At 36.9% G+C, this 17065-nt stretch overlaps 1 protein-coding gene across 1 annotated transcript; it reads left to right on the top strand.

Annotated features, from left to right (window-relative positions):
• The first annotated feature begins 217 nt into the window (after nt 1–217).
• On the top strand, nt 218–9867 carry LOC101862248. Its single transcript, XM_013079445.2, has 6 exons — nt 218–296; nt 1421–1571; nt 3431–3561; nt 5873–6041; nt 8807–8952; nt 9699–9867. The coding sequence occupies exons 1-6, from the start codon at nt 236–238 to the stop codon at nt 9740–9742; spliced, it is 702 nt and encodes a 233-aa protein (XP_012934899.1). The 5' UTR covers nt 218–235; the 3' UTR covers nt 9743–9867.
• The last annotated feature ends 7198 nt before the right edge of the window (nt 9868–17065 follow it).

The following is a 17065-nucleotide window of genomic DNA, read 5'->3' as shown; positions in this document are numbered from 1 at the left end:
AACATACTACACTGCCACCTACAGGAAAAACACGGTTTGTTTCTGGTTTCGTGGACACGCGGCCTACAGCTTTTCTTTTCAGGATCATTGACAGCCGACCTGACCTTGAAGACGAGGTCAAACCCGAGTTATATGCTACCTGTGAGCTATGGACAAAATATTTGGTGCTGAACTATTACATTTTCTTCGACGTTCATTTATCATCCTTTTTTTTCAGGACTTCTGGCCGTTTTACATGACCTCCTGCTACAAGATGAAAATATTTCAAGTCATCATGGTCGCTGTTTTGGTGACAGGCAAGTAGACGCTGGAATGTGTCAGTTCTGTTGTCTTTTTTAACTCTTTGAAGACGAAGATTCTAGTTATTCGAAAACACTTAAAGATGATCTGTTTAGAAGTATAATTCCTTGATTCTTGCAGATTTTTCAGTCGTTTTTTTTTTCACTCTGAAACTTAAAAATGGCTAGTAATAACATGCAAACTATGAAAAGTGTCATAACGTTGGGGAATCGTGCACTCGTCAAGTTTTGGACAAAATGGAGTTATCATTATACTCTTATAGCGTGCCCATTTGTCTAGTATTCTGCGAAAGAAATACCCATGTATCTTCAATAGAAGTCAAGATATTTGTTGCGATTGAAGGATTTTCGAAGTCTCCTACCATCAGAGTAAAATTAGGAAGAAAAAAGCCTCCAAAGTATGGTGACTTTCAAAGTTTGAGTGACCTTTCAAACTGCAAATTCATACTTCTTTCCCTTTGATCAACGCTTTTCAGTCATATTCACCCAGAAATGTGTTCTTAAACAGACTTAGAAGGTATTAAGCCTCCCCCCCCCCCCCCCACGAAGACCCCCCCCCCCCTAAAAAAAAAAAGAAAGAAAATTCTGAAGGAAAAAAATCCCCAAGGGCCAGAAGACTGTCGGTTCCCACGATTACATTTTTTTGACTAGCGCCTGTTTAAAAACAATTAATCATAGAAACAGCCACAGCAGTAATTTTGAACAGCTTGCCATTCCTTTTTTCGAATTCCTAACTCCCTTAAAAATTACTTATATTGGGATGTTCAACACTTCTCCTGCCATCTCTTAGAAAGTTTTTCTTGTACAATTCTCTAATAAATGCCTTTTTTTTCTTTTTGTCCGAAGTTGCACTCGACGAAGGAATGATATAGACAAAAATTAGCCTTCAAAGATTACTAACGATCTACTTTTAAGTCTTTAGTTGACACTTAATTACAGGATTTTTAAAAAACATTTTTCTTTTACAGATAGGTCAAGGACTGTAAGCCTTCTTATTTGTTTTTGTTTTGTTTGTTTGTTTGCTTGTTTGTTTAAAGAGACGGTAAAATTACATAAGATACATTTCAAAGTTTCGAAAAAAACCCAGCAAATCAACTTACGACGTATTTTTTTAAAAACAGGTTTGGTGGTTACCACAAATGCTGATGACCAGTGCGATAACCAATTAAACAGCTGTCTATTTGGGATGATATCGAGTCTTTCGATGCCCGTGAACTCCGAGGAAACCTTCCTTGCTTTTGTCCGATCCACGTCTGTGGACGAATTGTGCAGGTGAGGAAACTGCCTTTTCTCCGGTTTAGTTTTTTCCACTTTTCTTAATGATCTTGTTCTTGTTCTTGTTCCTGTTCTTTTTCTTCTTCTTTTTTCTTCTTCTTCCTTCCTCCTTACTTTTTCTTCTCCTCCTTTTCGTTTTCCTCCTCCTCTTCCTCTTCCTCCTCCTCCTCCTCTTCCTCCTCCTCCTCCTCCTCCTCCTCCTCCTCCTCCTCCTCCTCCTCCTCCTCCTCCTCCTCCTCCTCCTCCTCCTCCTTCTGCTTCTTGTATCATCCTATTCTTGCCGCGTCCACTTTTTTTCCTTTCCCTACGCAAAAGTCCTAAGATTTTGTTAAAACCTATTCTATTCTCTCAGCGATGATCTCTCTTTTTCTTCCAATCCACCCAGATTCGCAATTGTATTGGGTGTGTTTTTTATTCCCCCTATCGACACAATTTAGTTAATATTTTAGAGGGTGAGAATCCGACCATGCCTGTCAGGGCTAACGTGGCTAGAGGTATAAATCTCAGCAGGAATATCGAGATACTCCAAAAAACGTAATCATCAAAGTGTCTAACAACTACACATTCGTAACAGCTTATATGAGAACTATAATATCATATTTAAGTCCTACTGTTGCATTTTTTCCGAGACGACCTCGAAGGAACTTAACCTTTTATTTTTCGGACTTCTTCAAATCTTAATTTTCATTCTGCTGTTTCTGGCCAGAAAGTTGAGGTAACCTCTATGGCTGAGCTTTTTTCGTCGCTGTCGCAAGCAATCCACCTAAACCCAAATTTGGAGAATGTTCAATTTTTCATGCTCCCAAAGCTCTTTTAAAGATGCACCTTTTAACATCACCAAAATGCAGTGTAATGCTGGTCAAGACTTGCATTTTTCTTGCTTTTCATGATTCCTGATTCGAACCAAAAGAACAAAACCTTTTCCTTTTGGTCATTTGTGTTGAAAGTATCAAGACGGACTTAAGCGGAGTGCTCGCAACTTCTTACTTTACTCTATAGTATTCTTCGTCTTATACAACCCGTAGCGTTGAGGGGAGACAGAGCTTTCGGTCTCAGGCAAGCTGAATGGCCAGGCTGGGTTTGATGTTTTGGGTCCACGGGTATCCTTCATACCTTTGATCCATGTCTTGTTTGTTTTTCATTTTGATATTCTTACATAGTACGCAACACAGACATTATTGTTAAAAAAAACTTTTTTGTAAGTGTATTACGGCGCTCGCAACTGCATAAGGTCATATGAGCGTGCGGGACTCATTATAAACCTTTTGGTAAGAATTTTGAACTTCGCCCGGTTGGCGACCGAAGCCTACTTTTATCGATTTTTGGACCATCAAGGGGTCTTTAATGTGCGCAACCTGCTCACGTTACCTCCGATACTTTTAGCTGTTATCCGAGGAGGCTAGGCGTAGATCTTACCCATCATGATATGGGGTGTGGCTGAAAGACAGCAGTAAGAAGGAGCCAAGGAGTAGCAGTACAAAGGCTGCAGAAAGAGTCGGGAGCCCAGAGGAGGGGGTAGGGGCAGAAAGTGGAAACGAAAACAGACGACAAAACATAGTGAAAGAGCAGGAAATGAGATAAAAGGAGAAGATTTGGGTGAAGAAATGTTTCCGTCGCTATCCGGGCCCTACTGAACGAGAGGCGCACACATTAACCACTAGACCACGAGAGCCCTGAAATTACTATTATTATGATTAGTATGATTATTATGATGATGATGATGATGATGATGATGATGATGATGTTGATGATGATGATTATTATTATTATTATCATTATTTATTCTTCTTCTTCTTCTTCTTCTTCTTCTTCTTCTTCTTCTTCTTCTTCTTCTTATTATTATTATTCCCTTTCAGAGTCATAGCGGGCGGCAGGAACTGTGTTCAGCATGCCCTGGACAGCAGCTGCGCCACACAGAACGTGCATGGAGCAGTGCACGCTTACATGGACGTGGCCACCTACGCCTGTAGTCCGGAGGGCCGTCAGAGTGCGTTCATTATATTATTTTTAATTTTTTTATGCTATTATCTATTTGTGGTGGCCGAATTTTGCTATTCAAAAGGCTTTTTAGTGGCTGCATCGATCAACATGCAGTTTTCGCCAAAATATTCTTTAAAATATTCTCCAGATCATGACACCCTTCGGTTTTTTTTAAGTTTTAAGACAATTTTGCTGCAAAAAGCTAAATTTCTTTATTTCGCCGATCACTTTAGTAGGCCGACGCTTCTATCTCTGTAATTTTTAGAAAACCACCAGGTTTGTTTATTTCAAGTCGTACTTCCGTTCGATACCATGGCGCATTGTCGCGCAATACTTTCCCAACATCTGAACTTACGAATTTGACAAAATTAACGGTGGTTCAGAATCATTTAAAGTGAGCACAGTTATAATAAAGAGTCTGAAGTCACTGTAGTTTAATTTTAAGTTTTTCATTAGTTTCGTTATGATCTAATTATGGGAAAGTTGGTCTTCTTGGAAGCCATTGAAAACAAGAGATAGTTCCGTTCACAAACAGTGCATACTGGTTCCACAATGACTTGACGATCCATTCTTTTGAGTCCGTTCATCGAACGGGGTACCCAGCTCGTTATTTTTATATGTCACGACGCGTTGGAATCAGGTGATCGTCAATTTTTGGGCATGTGGAGTTGTTTGTATCATGTTAAAGCTTGTTCTATAGCTGTCTTGCTTTCAAAGGAAAATAATGCTCATCTTTCTATAGTAGAAGTCAAGATATTTGCGACTGAAGGAGGTGGGGGGTTCCCGGTTTTAGAGATAAAATTAACAAGAAAAAAGCGGCAACGTTTGGTGACTTCCATAACTTGGCAGTTCTTGGAAACTGAAAACGTACATTCGTGTGCCTTTGATCAACGTTTTTCAGCAAAAACTACGCAGAAATGTGTGCTTAAATGGACAGAAATAGTGCTGAGACAATTTTAAAAAATCTTTAAACATTTCAAAACCGGTTTAAAAAATAATAATCGCCGTTTTCTTCGATTTCATTGTTCTAACGTGCGCCTAACATATTATTGTTTCTTCATGTTTATTGGTTTAACCCAGAGTGTTACAGTTTTCAGAGTGAAGCTTAAAAGGTAACGGTTGGCGTCCCTCGTCTTTTTAATGATCTACATTGATAACAATAATAATAATAATAACAATAATAATAATAATAATAATAATAATAATAATAATAATAATAGTAGTATTATTATAATAATGATAATGATTATGATGATAATAATGATAATAATACAATAATAATATTATTATTAATAATAACAATAATAATAATAATAATAATAATAATAAGAGTAATTGTAGTATAATAAAAGTAATTAAAATGATGATAGAAGAATGAAAAAGAAGAAGAAGTATTCGAGCTGGTTTCATACATAAACAGGAAGTTCGATCCCAGCTATCCAGAATGTATGTATGTACGTATGTATGTATGTATGTATGTATGTATGTATGTATGTATGTATGTATGTATGTAGGTATGTAGGTATGTAGGTATGTATGTATGTCTTTTTGTTTTTATGTATGCAAATATATATATATATATATATATATATATATATATATATATATATATATATATATATATATATATATATGTGTATGTGTGTGTGTGTGTGTGTGTGTGTGTGTGTGTGTGTGTGTGTGTGTGTGTGTGTGTGTTATGTATGTATGCATGCATGCATGCATGAATATCGAGGTAATGGTTTCATCTGATATCTTGTTCACTTGATTACTTTTGTCGAAAAAATCCATTTACCATGAAAAAGGGATGAGATATTTGTCGATTGCAGGAGAAGGGGGTCGCCTGCCGTCAAAGTTTGATGTACTCTAAAGATTGAGAGTATATAAAAACTCGAAAAAAAATTTTCTCCCTTTCATGAACTTTTCCCAGTAAAATTTGCAATAAATGTGTTTTCAAACAATGGACTTAAAAGGGTTTAGTCACCCCCCCCCCCCTTTCACCTTCTTCAGCCCTCCCCACTGGAAAAAAATCAATAGAAATTGCCCAACAAACCGAAATTTGACAATGTCTTAGATTTCATTAATTATTTGATTTCACCACGATATCTCACATAAGCTCCTTTATGTATATCTCCCCCAGTGATGGCAACGGTGCAACAGTCCCCTTGTCTTCAGGATGTCTCTTTGTACCGTCACATGTCAAAAGTAGAGAGGATTTTTACATCCAGGCTACGAGAGGCTGTGAAGTCTCTGACTTTGAAGAGGGCCTGGTTTCGCCATGATATCTCCCATAATTCCCTCTATGTATATCTCCCCAGTGATGGAAACGGCGCAAAAGTCCCCTTGTCTTTACGATATGTCTTTGTACGGTGAATTGAGAACAGAAGAGATAGCTTGTACTTCCAGGGGACATGAGGCTGTGTTGTCTCTTAATCCTGATCACGTGGAGGATGCAGAAACTCCAGCTGATCCGGAAATGGTGTGCCCGTAAGTTGTTGTTGTTTTTTACGCTCTTTTTGTTGTTGCTGTCGTTGTTGGTGTTGTTGTTGTTGTTGTTTTTGATGTTATTATTTTGTTTTTGTCATTTTTTTTTGTCGATGTTGTTGTTGTTGTTGTTGTTGTTGTTATTGTGTTGCTGTTGTTGTTGTTGTTGTTGTTGTTGTTGTTGTTTTTGTTTTTGTTGTTGAAGTTATTGATGTCGTTTCTGTCGTTGTAGTTGTTTTTCTTCTTCTTCTTCTAGACGTTGATGTAGTAGTAGTGGTAGTAGTGTTAGTAGTAGTAGTAGTAGTAGTAGTAGTTGTTGTTGTTGTTGTTGTTGTTGTTGTTGTTGTTGTTGTTGTTGTTGTTGTTGTTATCAGTTATGATGATGTTGTCGCCGACGTCCTCGCTTTTATTTGTATTATTGGTGTCAATTATTTTCTGTTCTTTTTGCTACTTCCCAAAATGTTGACATAGTTTCAGAATGCCATCAGGTCTGCTGAGGTATTTTACACTTTGTAAACCAATAGAACCTACTGGTATACAAATGTTTACACTCTATACAAATCCTCCTCCTTCTCCTCCTCCTCCTCCTCCTCCTAATCCCCCTCTTGTTCTTCTTCTTCTTGTTCTTCTTCTTCTTCTTCTTCTTCTTCTTCTTCTTCTTCTTCTTCTTCTTCTTTTTCTTCTTTTTTAACAATGCATTCGGGAATTGAAAATATGGATGACCAGTAAAAAAATTGAAACTGAATGATTACAAGACGGAAATAAAATATGTTGAGTTAAAATACAAAAGCAGTGAGAAATCTCCCAGAACTACAAATCGACATCAATAATCATACAATTCGTTCCAAAAAAAGTCTTGAAAATTGTAGGGGTTCAGTTGGATTATGATGTGTCTATATCTTCCCAAATTAGCTAGCTCAGCAAAAGTATCAATTTTCTAAACAGTGTGGATTTATTGAAAACAAAGGCACTGTAAATGCCATGTCATCAGAACAACAATAGAACTTGCCCTTGAAGCTCAGAAAGATCTTCGTTTATGCTTTATAAAGGCATTCTACAAAGTTAGGCACGACAAGATTATCGAAATGCTGGATGTCCTCACGATTGAGGGGAAGTACTTAAGGATTATCAAGAACATGTACCGGGATCAAACTGCCGCAGTAAGAATAGAAAATGACATCAGCGAATTTATACGTATTAAAAGAGGAGTCAGACAGGGGTGTGCACTTTCACCAGACTTGTTCCCCCTGTATAGTGAAAATATCATGAGATACATAAAAGAAATACCAGATATCTCAATAGGGGGACATAATATTAACAATCTAAAGATATGCAGACGACACAATCCTATTAGCAGAAGATGAAGAACACTTACGGGAATTAATAAATGTCATTTTGCAAGGGAGTGACAACATGGGCCTAAGCCTAAACATCAAGAAAACAGAAACAATGGTAATAAGCAGAAAAACACAAGCACAAACTCCAACCTGCAACATCAAAATCAATGATACCACCCTCAAACAAGTACACCATTTTAAATATTTTGGGACCATTATATTATCAGATGGGATATATCACACGGAAATTAAAAGCCACATTTGCAAAGCAAAAACAACCTTAAACAGATTAAACAGATACTTACAAACATTAATCTGTCACTGGAAACAAGAAAAAGAGTGCTGAAAAGTTACATCGAGCCAATCCTATAATACGGGAGCGAAGCATGGATAAATCAATGGACAGCTGGAAAGAATAATTGGAGTGACAGAGTTTGCGGTTCATAAGATGCATGCTGCTTATCCCATTGACAACTAGAAAAACAAAAGAAGAAGTTTTGGTTGAAGCAAATTGTAGAATACAGCTGATGACAAATATACGAAAGCGACAGGCAAAATGCATTGGACACACAAGGCGGAAAGAAGCATTGGAAATTATTGTACTAACAGCAAGTTTGATATAAAGAGAGGCTGAGGCAGACAGAGGGAAAAGAACTGAACTGATACAGAACAATTTACAACAAGGCTGGAAACAGCAAGAACGACAGACACCATCGCTGCCACGCCAGACAGAGTGCTGTGGAGGTCCATGATCGCCCACGCGAGGCACAGGATGATGATGATATAATATACATATTATACATATATTCAGAGAGAGAGAGAGAGAGAGAGAGAGAGAGAGAGAGAGAGAGAGAGAGAGAACGTAAATGATAATATTCTATCTTTTGAGAACGAATGTTTTATCGAATGTTTTATTCTGTCTGAAGCTATTCAAGTTTAAATTTTATTGTGACCGTTAGCCTCGTGAGTTTTTATTGCATTCTATATTTCCTTTTCGTGAACACATCGCCACGCTCACTGACAGATTATTTTTCTCATATTAATTACATAAACATACACATAGTACTATGTTTTATGTATACCCATGTTAATTAATTTTTAAAATGTGATATAATCTTCATGGATGAACTTGTAAGCATTTAAATGCGCAGCATAAATGCAGTTTATTATTATTATTATTATTATTATTATTATTATTATTATTATTATTATTATTACATTATTATTATTATTATTATTATTATTATTATTATTACATTATTATCATTATTATTATTATTATTATTATTATTATTATTATTATTATTATTATTGTCCACAGCTCACCGACAAAATCCTGATGTCCCTCAGTTTTGTCTTAGTGCGCAACATGTATCAGGTTAACCTCAGCTTGTACTGTTTACATGAAGCATTATTTTTTTCTTTTAACAGAATCATAGAAGGGATAGAAAATTGCATAACGACAAACGTTAGCCGTGTTTGTGGAGCTGGGCTTGGGCAGTTGATGGGCAATGTTATTGCAGTTATGGGGCCTCCAAGGTATAGAGTCAACTGTGCTGAACGTCGACGTCGAGAGAGTAAGTTCACATTCATCATTATCTTTATCTTCATCATCCTTATCATCCTATTCCTCCTCTTCCTCATCATCATCATCATCATCATAATTATCGTCATCACCTTTCTTCATCATCTTCATTATCCAGATCATCCTCCTTCTCGTCGTGTTTTTCTAAAATTTAATCTATTTTATTACATTTTATTTAATCATTTAATTGATTTATTCATTTCTTTCTGTCTTTCTTTCTTTCTTTTTTACTTTTTTCTTTTTCTTTCTTTTTTTCTTTCTTTCTTCCGTTTTGGAGTCTGAGGTAAATTAACGAGAAATAACCCCAAAAGTTTGGTGACTTCCAAAGAACAGCTCAAAATACAGGGCGCTGCACAGTGGCGCCCGACAGTGGCATTGTTATAAACTGTTCTGTAATTGAGCAATAGTGTGTATTTATGGATGCATTTACGTATGTATTTATGCATGTATATGTATTTATGTATGTACGTCTTTATAATTTTGTTTTTATGTATGTAGGTTAGCCATTGTAAAACAAAGTGCCCTTCTGGGACAAATAAAAGTGTAATATCTTTTTAGAATTATTTTATTACACTTACAGTTTCTCCGAAACTGCAAATTTATATTTCATTTTGTGCTTCTGATCAATGATTTTCAGTAATAATGATGCAGGACAACATCGATTTTTTAAGTTTCATTATTTTGACTAGCGACTGATTTCACCCTGATGCCATTCGTTGTTCTATTGTTTTCGAATAGGTTTCTTTGCCAGCAAAACTCTTGGGAGACTCCTTGGACTGTAGAAGAAAACTATACATTGATAACTTCTACTCCGATGCACATGGCCGGTAGACCTGTTGGGACAGGATACGAAAGAGAAAAAGAAAAACAAATAGTATTGTCAAACAATAAAGTGATTGAAAAACAATACGTATTTATTCTTCTGTTCTTTCCATAACAAAGAAAGTGCATCAATGTATTTCAGACACTATTTATCACAGTGGCACTGTGGCTGCATGTGACATTTGTTCGTTTGTTTGTTTGTTTTGTGTTGTTTTGTTTGTTTTTTGTGTGCAAGAGATGCATCTATTCAGTAGGTTGAACATTTATGTGAGACTAGAGTTTGGAGTGGTACATATTTCTTTAACTTTTACCTATAAACAATAGGTACCAGAATTTAAGGTCTTATACCTCCTCTTGGGCGTCATTTGGCTCGTGGAGAGCTACAACATTTTCTATAATTATCAAATTTCAATAACACTCTATTGGGGAGTTCGAACCACGGTCTCCGACATTGTAATCCAGTACAAATACAATTGATATTCAAATACATAACATGTAACAACTCACTTTCATGAAGTTGTCATTCATTGATGAACTTAAATAGGTACCCGGTCATAGACTGAGAAAGGGGGGTTCTCGCGGCCAAGAGGTTAAGGTGTTGGCCTCTCATTCAAAGGTCCCGGGTTCGAATCCGGGTAGCGACCGGGACATTTTCTTCTCTAAAACTGTCTCCTTTCATCTCTTTTCCTGCTCTCTAGCAATGTTCTGTCGTCTACTTTCGTCTCCTCTTTCTACCCCCACCCCCTTACCTGCTTTGCCCCTTCCTTTGGGCTCCTGACTCTTACTGAAGCCTTTCTACTGATTCTCCTTGGATTTGGTCTATTACCTCGTTTACTGTATATATTTTGCAAATTGAAATGACATTATAACAATTGATTCACTCTTTCAACAACAAAACCAAAAACCAAAAAAACAAAGAAAGAAAGAAAAACAAAAACAGACCCCCCACAGAAAACGTCACTAGTTTGGTTTATTTACCTTTAGTTTTATCAATTCAACCTAGATTTAGACCACAGTTTATTTCTTCCACACTAAGAGAAAACTACATAAAAAGTACAGCAGCTAGATAATATGTAGTTTTTAATTTTCTTTTGTACTTTAGTTTAAATCTATTTCGAGAATCTCAGTCTAGCTATAACTAAAAAGAAGTTTTCAATTGAGCATGCCAAAAGAAAGTACGCCCCCCCCGTTCCGAAATTCTTAATATTTATTCTTCGTATGACAAGATTCGACAATAAAATAAAAGCATTTTGAAATCGAAGATTCCGGTTTTATGTGTCAAACGGTGCATCAGAACTTGATAAACAATCATACTCGTTGGACGCTACCAATAAAAAAAATCATTACAAGGTAATTAAGTATACTTCATTAGTTTAAAGTATATATTTCCGGAGTGCCTTGTTGGGGAAGCAAAATTTGTGCTGTCGAGGCCAGAATAAGCATGATTTCCCGTTTGTACTTCTCTGCTGACATCCGCCCCTTGGCGCTCATATGATCTATGTTTGTGAGCGCCGTAAAGCCTTTCTATAACTAACTAAAAGTACCCTTTTGTGGATGGCCGTCACTTTATTGAGCAGCCATCCATTCTATGAGAATACAATTTTGGTAAATGAGAAAATAGCCCATGAAGCGTGGATATACATGTAATTGAAAAATAAAAAAGAAGTATTTAAACACTGAAAAATAAAACGGTTTTGAAAATATGCACAAAAGCAATAATTAGTATAAGGCTTTCTAATTGCAGACCGATTTTTATGGCTCTAAGGTAAAGGGATATCACTCTGACGAGTAAAAGATGTATAGGAGTTTAAAAAAAGGATTATTCCCCTTACCACTAATACAACCTCTTTGTTTAACATTTGTGAAGTGTGCTGACAAAATGAGTTACTTCTCGGATTCAAGCCTTAATGAAATAGATAGATATTTAATGCTTATAGGTACTGTTTTTATAATTTATAAGTATGAAAAAAAAATAGGCGTGTTATACATAAATAATAGGGCATCAATAGAAAATCTACTAATTTGACCTTAGTGTTGATTTTTTGCCAATGTCTCCCTTTGTGGATTGCGAGAAGTAACTCATTTTGTCAGAACGCTTCACATTTATGCTTAGCTCCTGGTTTGTAGGGCGTGGTGTTTGAGTGCCTCCAGATGGACAAGTAATAGTATGGATACAAATATTTTGATACGAAATGATTGAAGGACAATTGGATTCCATGCTACAGAACCTTTTTACTGGTTACAGTGATTTTTCTATGTTTGATATCCAATATGGCGTCGACATCATCAAATAGAAGCCATCAAATCTACCTCCAAATAAAAGCTAAGCCCAAAAGTACACTTTTGTATATTTTGCAAAGCCTTTCTATATGTTTAATTTTCAAACAATTCCTCTTACCCGGTCTATTTTTCCTCACTCAAAATCACCTTTTCCATGGTGTGGTAGGTGGCCCAATCATTTGGGCTCCACGCACGAATGGGTACGTCAAAATTCCATATATTTTGTCAAGTAACAATATACTTAGTTGTAGTGTAGTTTTTGCTTGGATTTTTGGCTTCTTGTAAGTCTGAATATTTATTAGGTTCTGGTATATTGATTTACACATATATGATCTTCACTTTCCATTTTTAAAATGCATTTTTAATGATTATTTGTTAAATCTTGAGAATGGACGGATTTTAATTAATTTTTTTTTTGGGGGGGGGGGGGGGGGGAGGCGTGGGTATTCGTTTTGTTATGATCAAATAGAAACTTTTTGAAAAGTCATAGAACTACCTTACGAATCTTGAAATAGATTTTTCTACTATATGGGGCTGATATACTATTCTTTAATTTTCTGGTATCGATCCTATTGTTTTTCTTTGAAAAGTTCCAGTGGTTGTAGACGAAATGAAATTGGTCGAATGCTATGTTGAACTAATAAAACTGAAGGTGGGCGGTTGGTTGGCGGGTGCTCCGGTGTGGTTTGCTCCTTACCTATCAAACATCTATCATCCTTATCTCTCCTCCTTTTCTGTGCTTGTTATTCCCTTGTAACACTTCTTATCTTCGGCACTTATTGTGTTGCAAGTAACGTAAAACTCTTACTATAACTAAACCAAAGTGGTGGGGTTTTTGCAATTCCTGTAAAGAATATTCGACAAATTGTTTATCCTATGTCTATCTGTTTATTGTACCCATGAATAAGGAGATACATGTAGACCAAATTAAGAACAATAATTAGTTAAACCCTGCATACATAATAGACATTATATCCTGCCAAGTAACAACCAAACTGGAGCTCGGAGAGACAGATGAAAATGCTGAAACAATTGAATCCTCTATGTTCTTCAGTCTCGCATACTTTCCATAGTCCTCTCTCACTTTGGGGGAACATAGTAGTCTCAATTTCAGAGATTTCAAAAATCGATCATTCTTCAGAAAAACCTGAAGAACAAACGATATGTATCCTGTGTCCTTGTTTAAACTGTTTCTTGATAGTGATGTAATTTTTCCACATCCACAATATACACAATACAACAAATCGATTGGAGGAACTGATTGTATGGACCAGAACATTGCCAATTACTGGATCAGCATCCACATGAAAAAGTGGTGGTGTCCATTTCACATCGACAGCTTGATGACGATATCAACTCACAATACATGGATCCTGTACAGACGGCCAACACAGGCGACTGTGGTGTTGCCGTTAGGTGCTTTGCGGTCGCATGCAACCCCCCCCCCCAACCCCCCCCCCAACCCCCCCCCCCACAAAAAAACAAACAAACAAACAACAACAACAACAACGAGACCTTGATTTCCGTGTTGGGGGAATTTTGTAGAGTATCATGGTCTCTATGATACTGGGATGTTGCGTCTCTCTGCCCAGGTTGGCCGTCACAGGCAGGATGAAACCCGCTTCCTAAATGATCTTTACTGAGTCCAAAACTGTACTTACTTACTTTATCTGTCCTCTTGTACCTCTAGGGCGTCGAGGGGAGAAAGAGCTTCCTGTCTCTAGCAAGTTTGATAGCATGGCTGGGTGGGATATTGAATGTTTTCAGGGTATCCTTCACACCTTGGATCCAGGTCTTTCTTGGTCTTCTCCTTGCTTTGTACCCTGACACTTTCCTGTAGTAGGCTTTTACTGGCAAGCTGGTTAGGCGCCATACGTGTGAGATTGTTTGTCTTCGGATGTAGTGGAAGACATGTGTTGTTCCCATCATTTCTCTAATCTTGTTGTTTCTGACCCTGTCCTGTCTGGTTTTGTCCATAGGACCACAAAAACAACTTCATTTGATTAAACAAAAAAACCCAGAATAAATGACGATCCTGAACTGCCATAGTCCACTGGACTATCTTGGATTTTCAAAACAAATTATGGCCCAGACGTAGGTTAAATAACAAAGTACAGGAAAGCAGCCTGTATGCAACCTATTCCAGGCAGAACGGAAAGAACAATTGGATCTGAAGTTTAAACAAAGAAGCAGGAATGTATTTCTTGACGTCTCTGCCAACTCAGAAAAGATGCAGATTGTCTCTAAGGGCAACACCAAGAAAGCATGTGAAACATGGCCCTCTTGCCTTTTGCCTGAGAAATACTTTCAAGCACACCATCTCCAGTAAATATCAGAATTTTGCGTTTTCCCGGTTCTGAAATCTATTTTACATTCATTTTTGTAAAACCATCTAATTATATCAATAGTTGTTTGGAAAAAAATAAAAGTCTTAGTCATTAAAACTTCCGATATTGTTACCGTTTATATTATTATTTTCGACAGCTTACTGTGTTCAAATTTTCACGTACCCATTCGCGCATGGCGTACAGCTTGTTGGACGAAATTGAAATAAGTCACGAATAGAATAACAAAACATACATTTTGAAGAAAACCTTTCGTTACAACCAGAAAGGAAACTTATGAGAAAGTGAGAACAAAATCTAAGACCTCATGCACTAATGGGTTAACCCAAAAATATTTTGGGCAGTACAATTACTTGTCAAGTGGAGGCACTCTAATTCCATGCCTGACTCATTGCGCAGTATGAATTAATGGCTTATAACTAATTATAGTAATATAAAGTATTTGTATGACGCAAGTCCCGCTCAACAGCAAGCTCTATGCCTTTTACAGTCTATAGCTTCAGCAGACCTGGTTGAACTCTGAGCCAGCCTCAAATTTCCTAAGAAACATACAGTGCAAGCTGCCATTTTGCATGCGTTGAAACATTACCATATTGACAAGACCTTTTGCTGTCTATGGCAGGGAACACATTCCACCTAAGTGAAGTAAGGAAAATTCGTGTAAAGTGTCTTTTCCAAGGCCACAACGTCGGGTATAAGGCTCGAACCGTCCAACCCCCGAACCCGCAACCTCAAGATCACTATTCCTGTCGCCTAACTACTAGACTGCCGGCGCCACAATCCAAAGTAAAGTACATCAAATCAAATGGTTGTCACACCGTATATTCCCACAAGAAACAAGAAGCTTCTCAAAAGATGGTTCTGATGAAAAAAAGATCCAAGTCCCTTGGACAGCACAATATTAGTTAGTGGTTTGAGCTCAGACAAATGAATTTAGCTCTTTTTAAAGTTGTTTGTGCTTTAAATCTGTCTAATAGACCCATTCAGTTACACCAAAGGGAAAGGATGATATGACAATAAGGAAAAAAATTCAACAACAAAAAATATATTGAGCAACTTTACTACTACTACTACTACTACTACTACTACTACTACTACTACTACTACTACTACTACTACTACTACTACTACTACTACTACTACTACTACTACTACTACTACTACTACTACCACTACAACTAAAACTACTACTACTACTACTACTACTACTACTACTACTACTACTACTACTACTACTACTACTACTACTACTACTACTACTATTACTACTACTACTACTGCTGCTGCTGCTGCTGCTGCTGTTGCTGCTGCTGCTTTGACAATAACAACAACAGTATAACAACAACACAATCATGAACACTGACACTTCAACAAAAGCAAGGACAACAATAAGCTCCCTGAGAAATTATGAAGGAATTAACAATAAATGAATGAAATAATCAGTAGCAATTCTTGACAAAATTTGACATTTAGAGGTCTTTGGTCAACAGACAAAGGTTACCATAATGACCATATAGTTGTCACATAATTGCCACAGTGCAATGGTCAGGGATTTATGAGAATATAAAAGTGGTCTCAGACCGGACTTTGTCACAGACCCAAAGCCTTTACACTGTAAGTATTAAGCCTTTCGTTTCTTCGCTCTTATTGACTCATGCATAGAAAGAGAACTCGTTCACTCAATTCATTCAATAATTTTACTTAATAAGGAAAGAGTGGGAGTGCTTCATATAATAATAGTAAGTTTGTTGATCAATTTTAATATAGGTATATTTTACACTCCATTGGGTACAGTTTAGATCATTTAGGAGGCGAGCTTCCGACCCTGTATGTCAGGGTCATCCCAGGCTGAGATGGATACATCCCAACAGAAAGACCAAGATACTCGACGATAATTTTCTCTCCATTTAGGAATCGAATTAGGGTCTCCTGCGTAGGAAAGTGATGCGCCTTAATGATACGCAAGAGACACCGTAAAAAGTCCATATAAAGGTACACAACAAAATAGTTATGTATAAATGTATGCAAAATTGAGGGCAAGCGAGGCAGGGGTAGGCCCAGAACAACATACTTAGAGAACCTAAACAAATGGGTAACAGGAAAAGATCAGGGAAACGTAGCATTTTTTAGAGCATCCGAGGGAAGGAATGAATGGAAAACCATGATCGCCGATGTCTGTCGCAGATCTGATAAATGCTGCATGTATTGTCAAAATAAAATTACTGCCGAGTGTCTGTGCATTGGGTTTTTTTTTTCACTCGTATCCTAGTGGCCAATGTCATGTGATTAGGCATATCTTCACTGAATGTGTTATGAAAGCACAAGTATGAGTGCGTATGTGTTAGAACTAATCTAAAAAGCTTATGTTCCAACTTTTATAGATGTTATTTATCATGTGTTAAGGTGAAACTTTTTGTGTTATAAAAGTGATCATTAGATTTTCCTGATGATGATGGTGACGACGATGGTGATGATGATGATGATGATGATGCTGATGATATTGATGATGATGATGATGATGATGATGATGATGATGATAATGATGATGATGATGATGAGGATGATGATGATGATGATGATGATATTGATAATGATGATGTTGAGGACTACAATAATGATGATGCTTTTGATTATCACTATGAATACTATGATTACCAT

This window comes from Aplysia californica, unplaced genomic scaffold, assembly GCF_000002075.1.
Source record: "Aplysia californica isolate F4 #8 unplaced genomic scaffold, AplCal3.0 scaffold00052, whole genome shotgun sequence".
NCBI lineage: Eukaryota > Metazoa > Mollusca > Gastropoda > Aplysiida > Aplysiidae > Aplysia > Aplysia californica.
The sequence above is the reverse complement of the archived record's forward strand: the minus strand, read 5'-3'. Positions and strand labels throughout refer to the sequence as shown.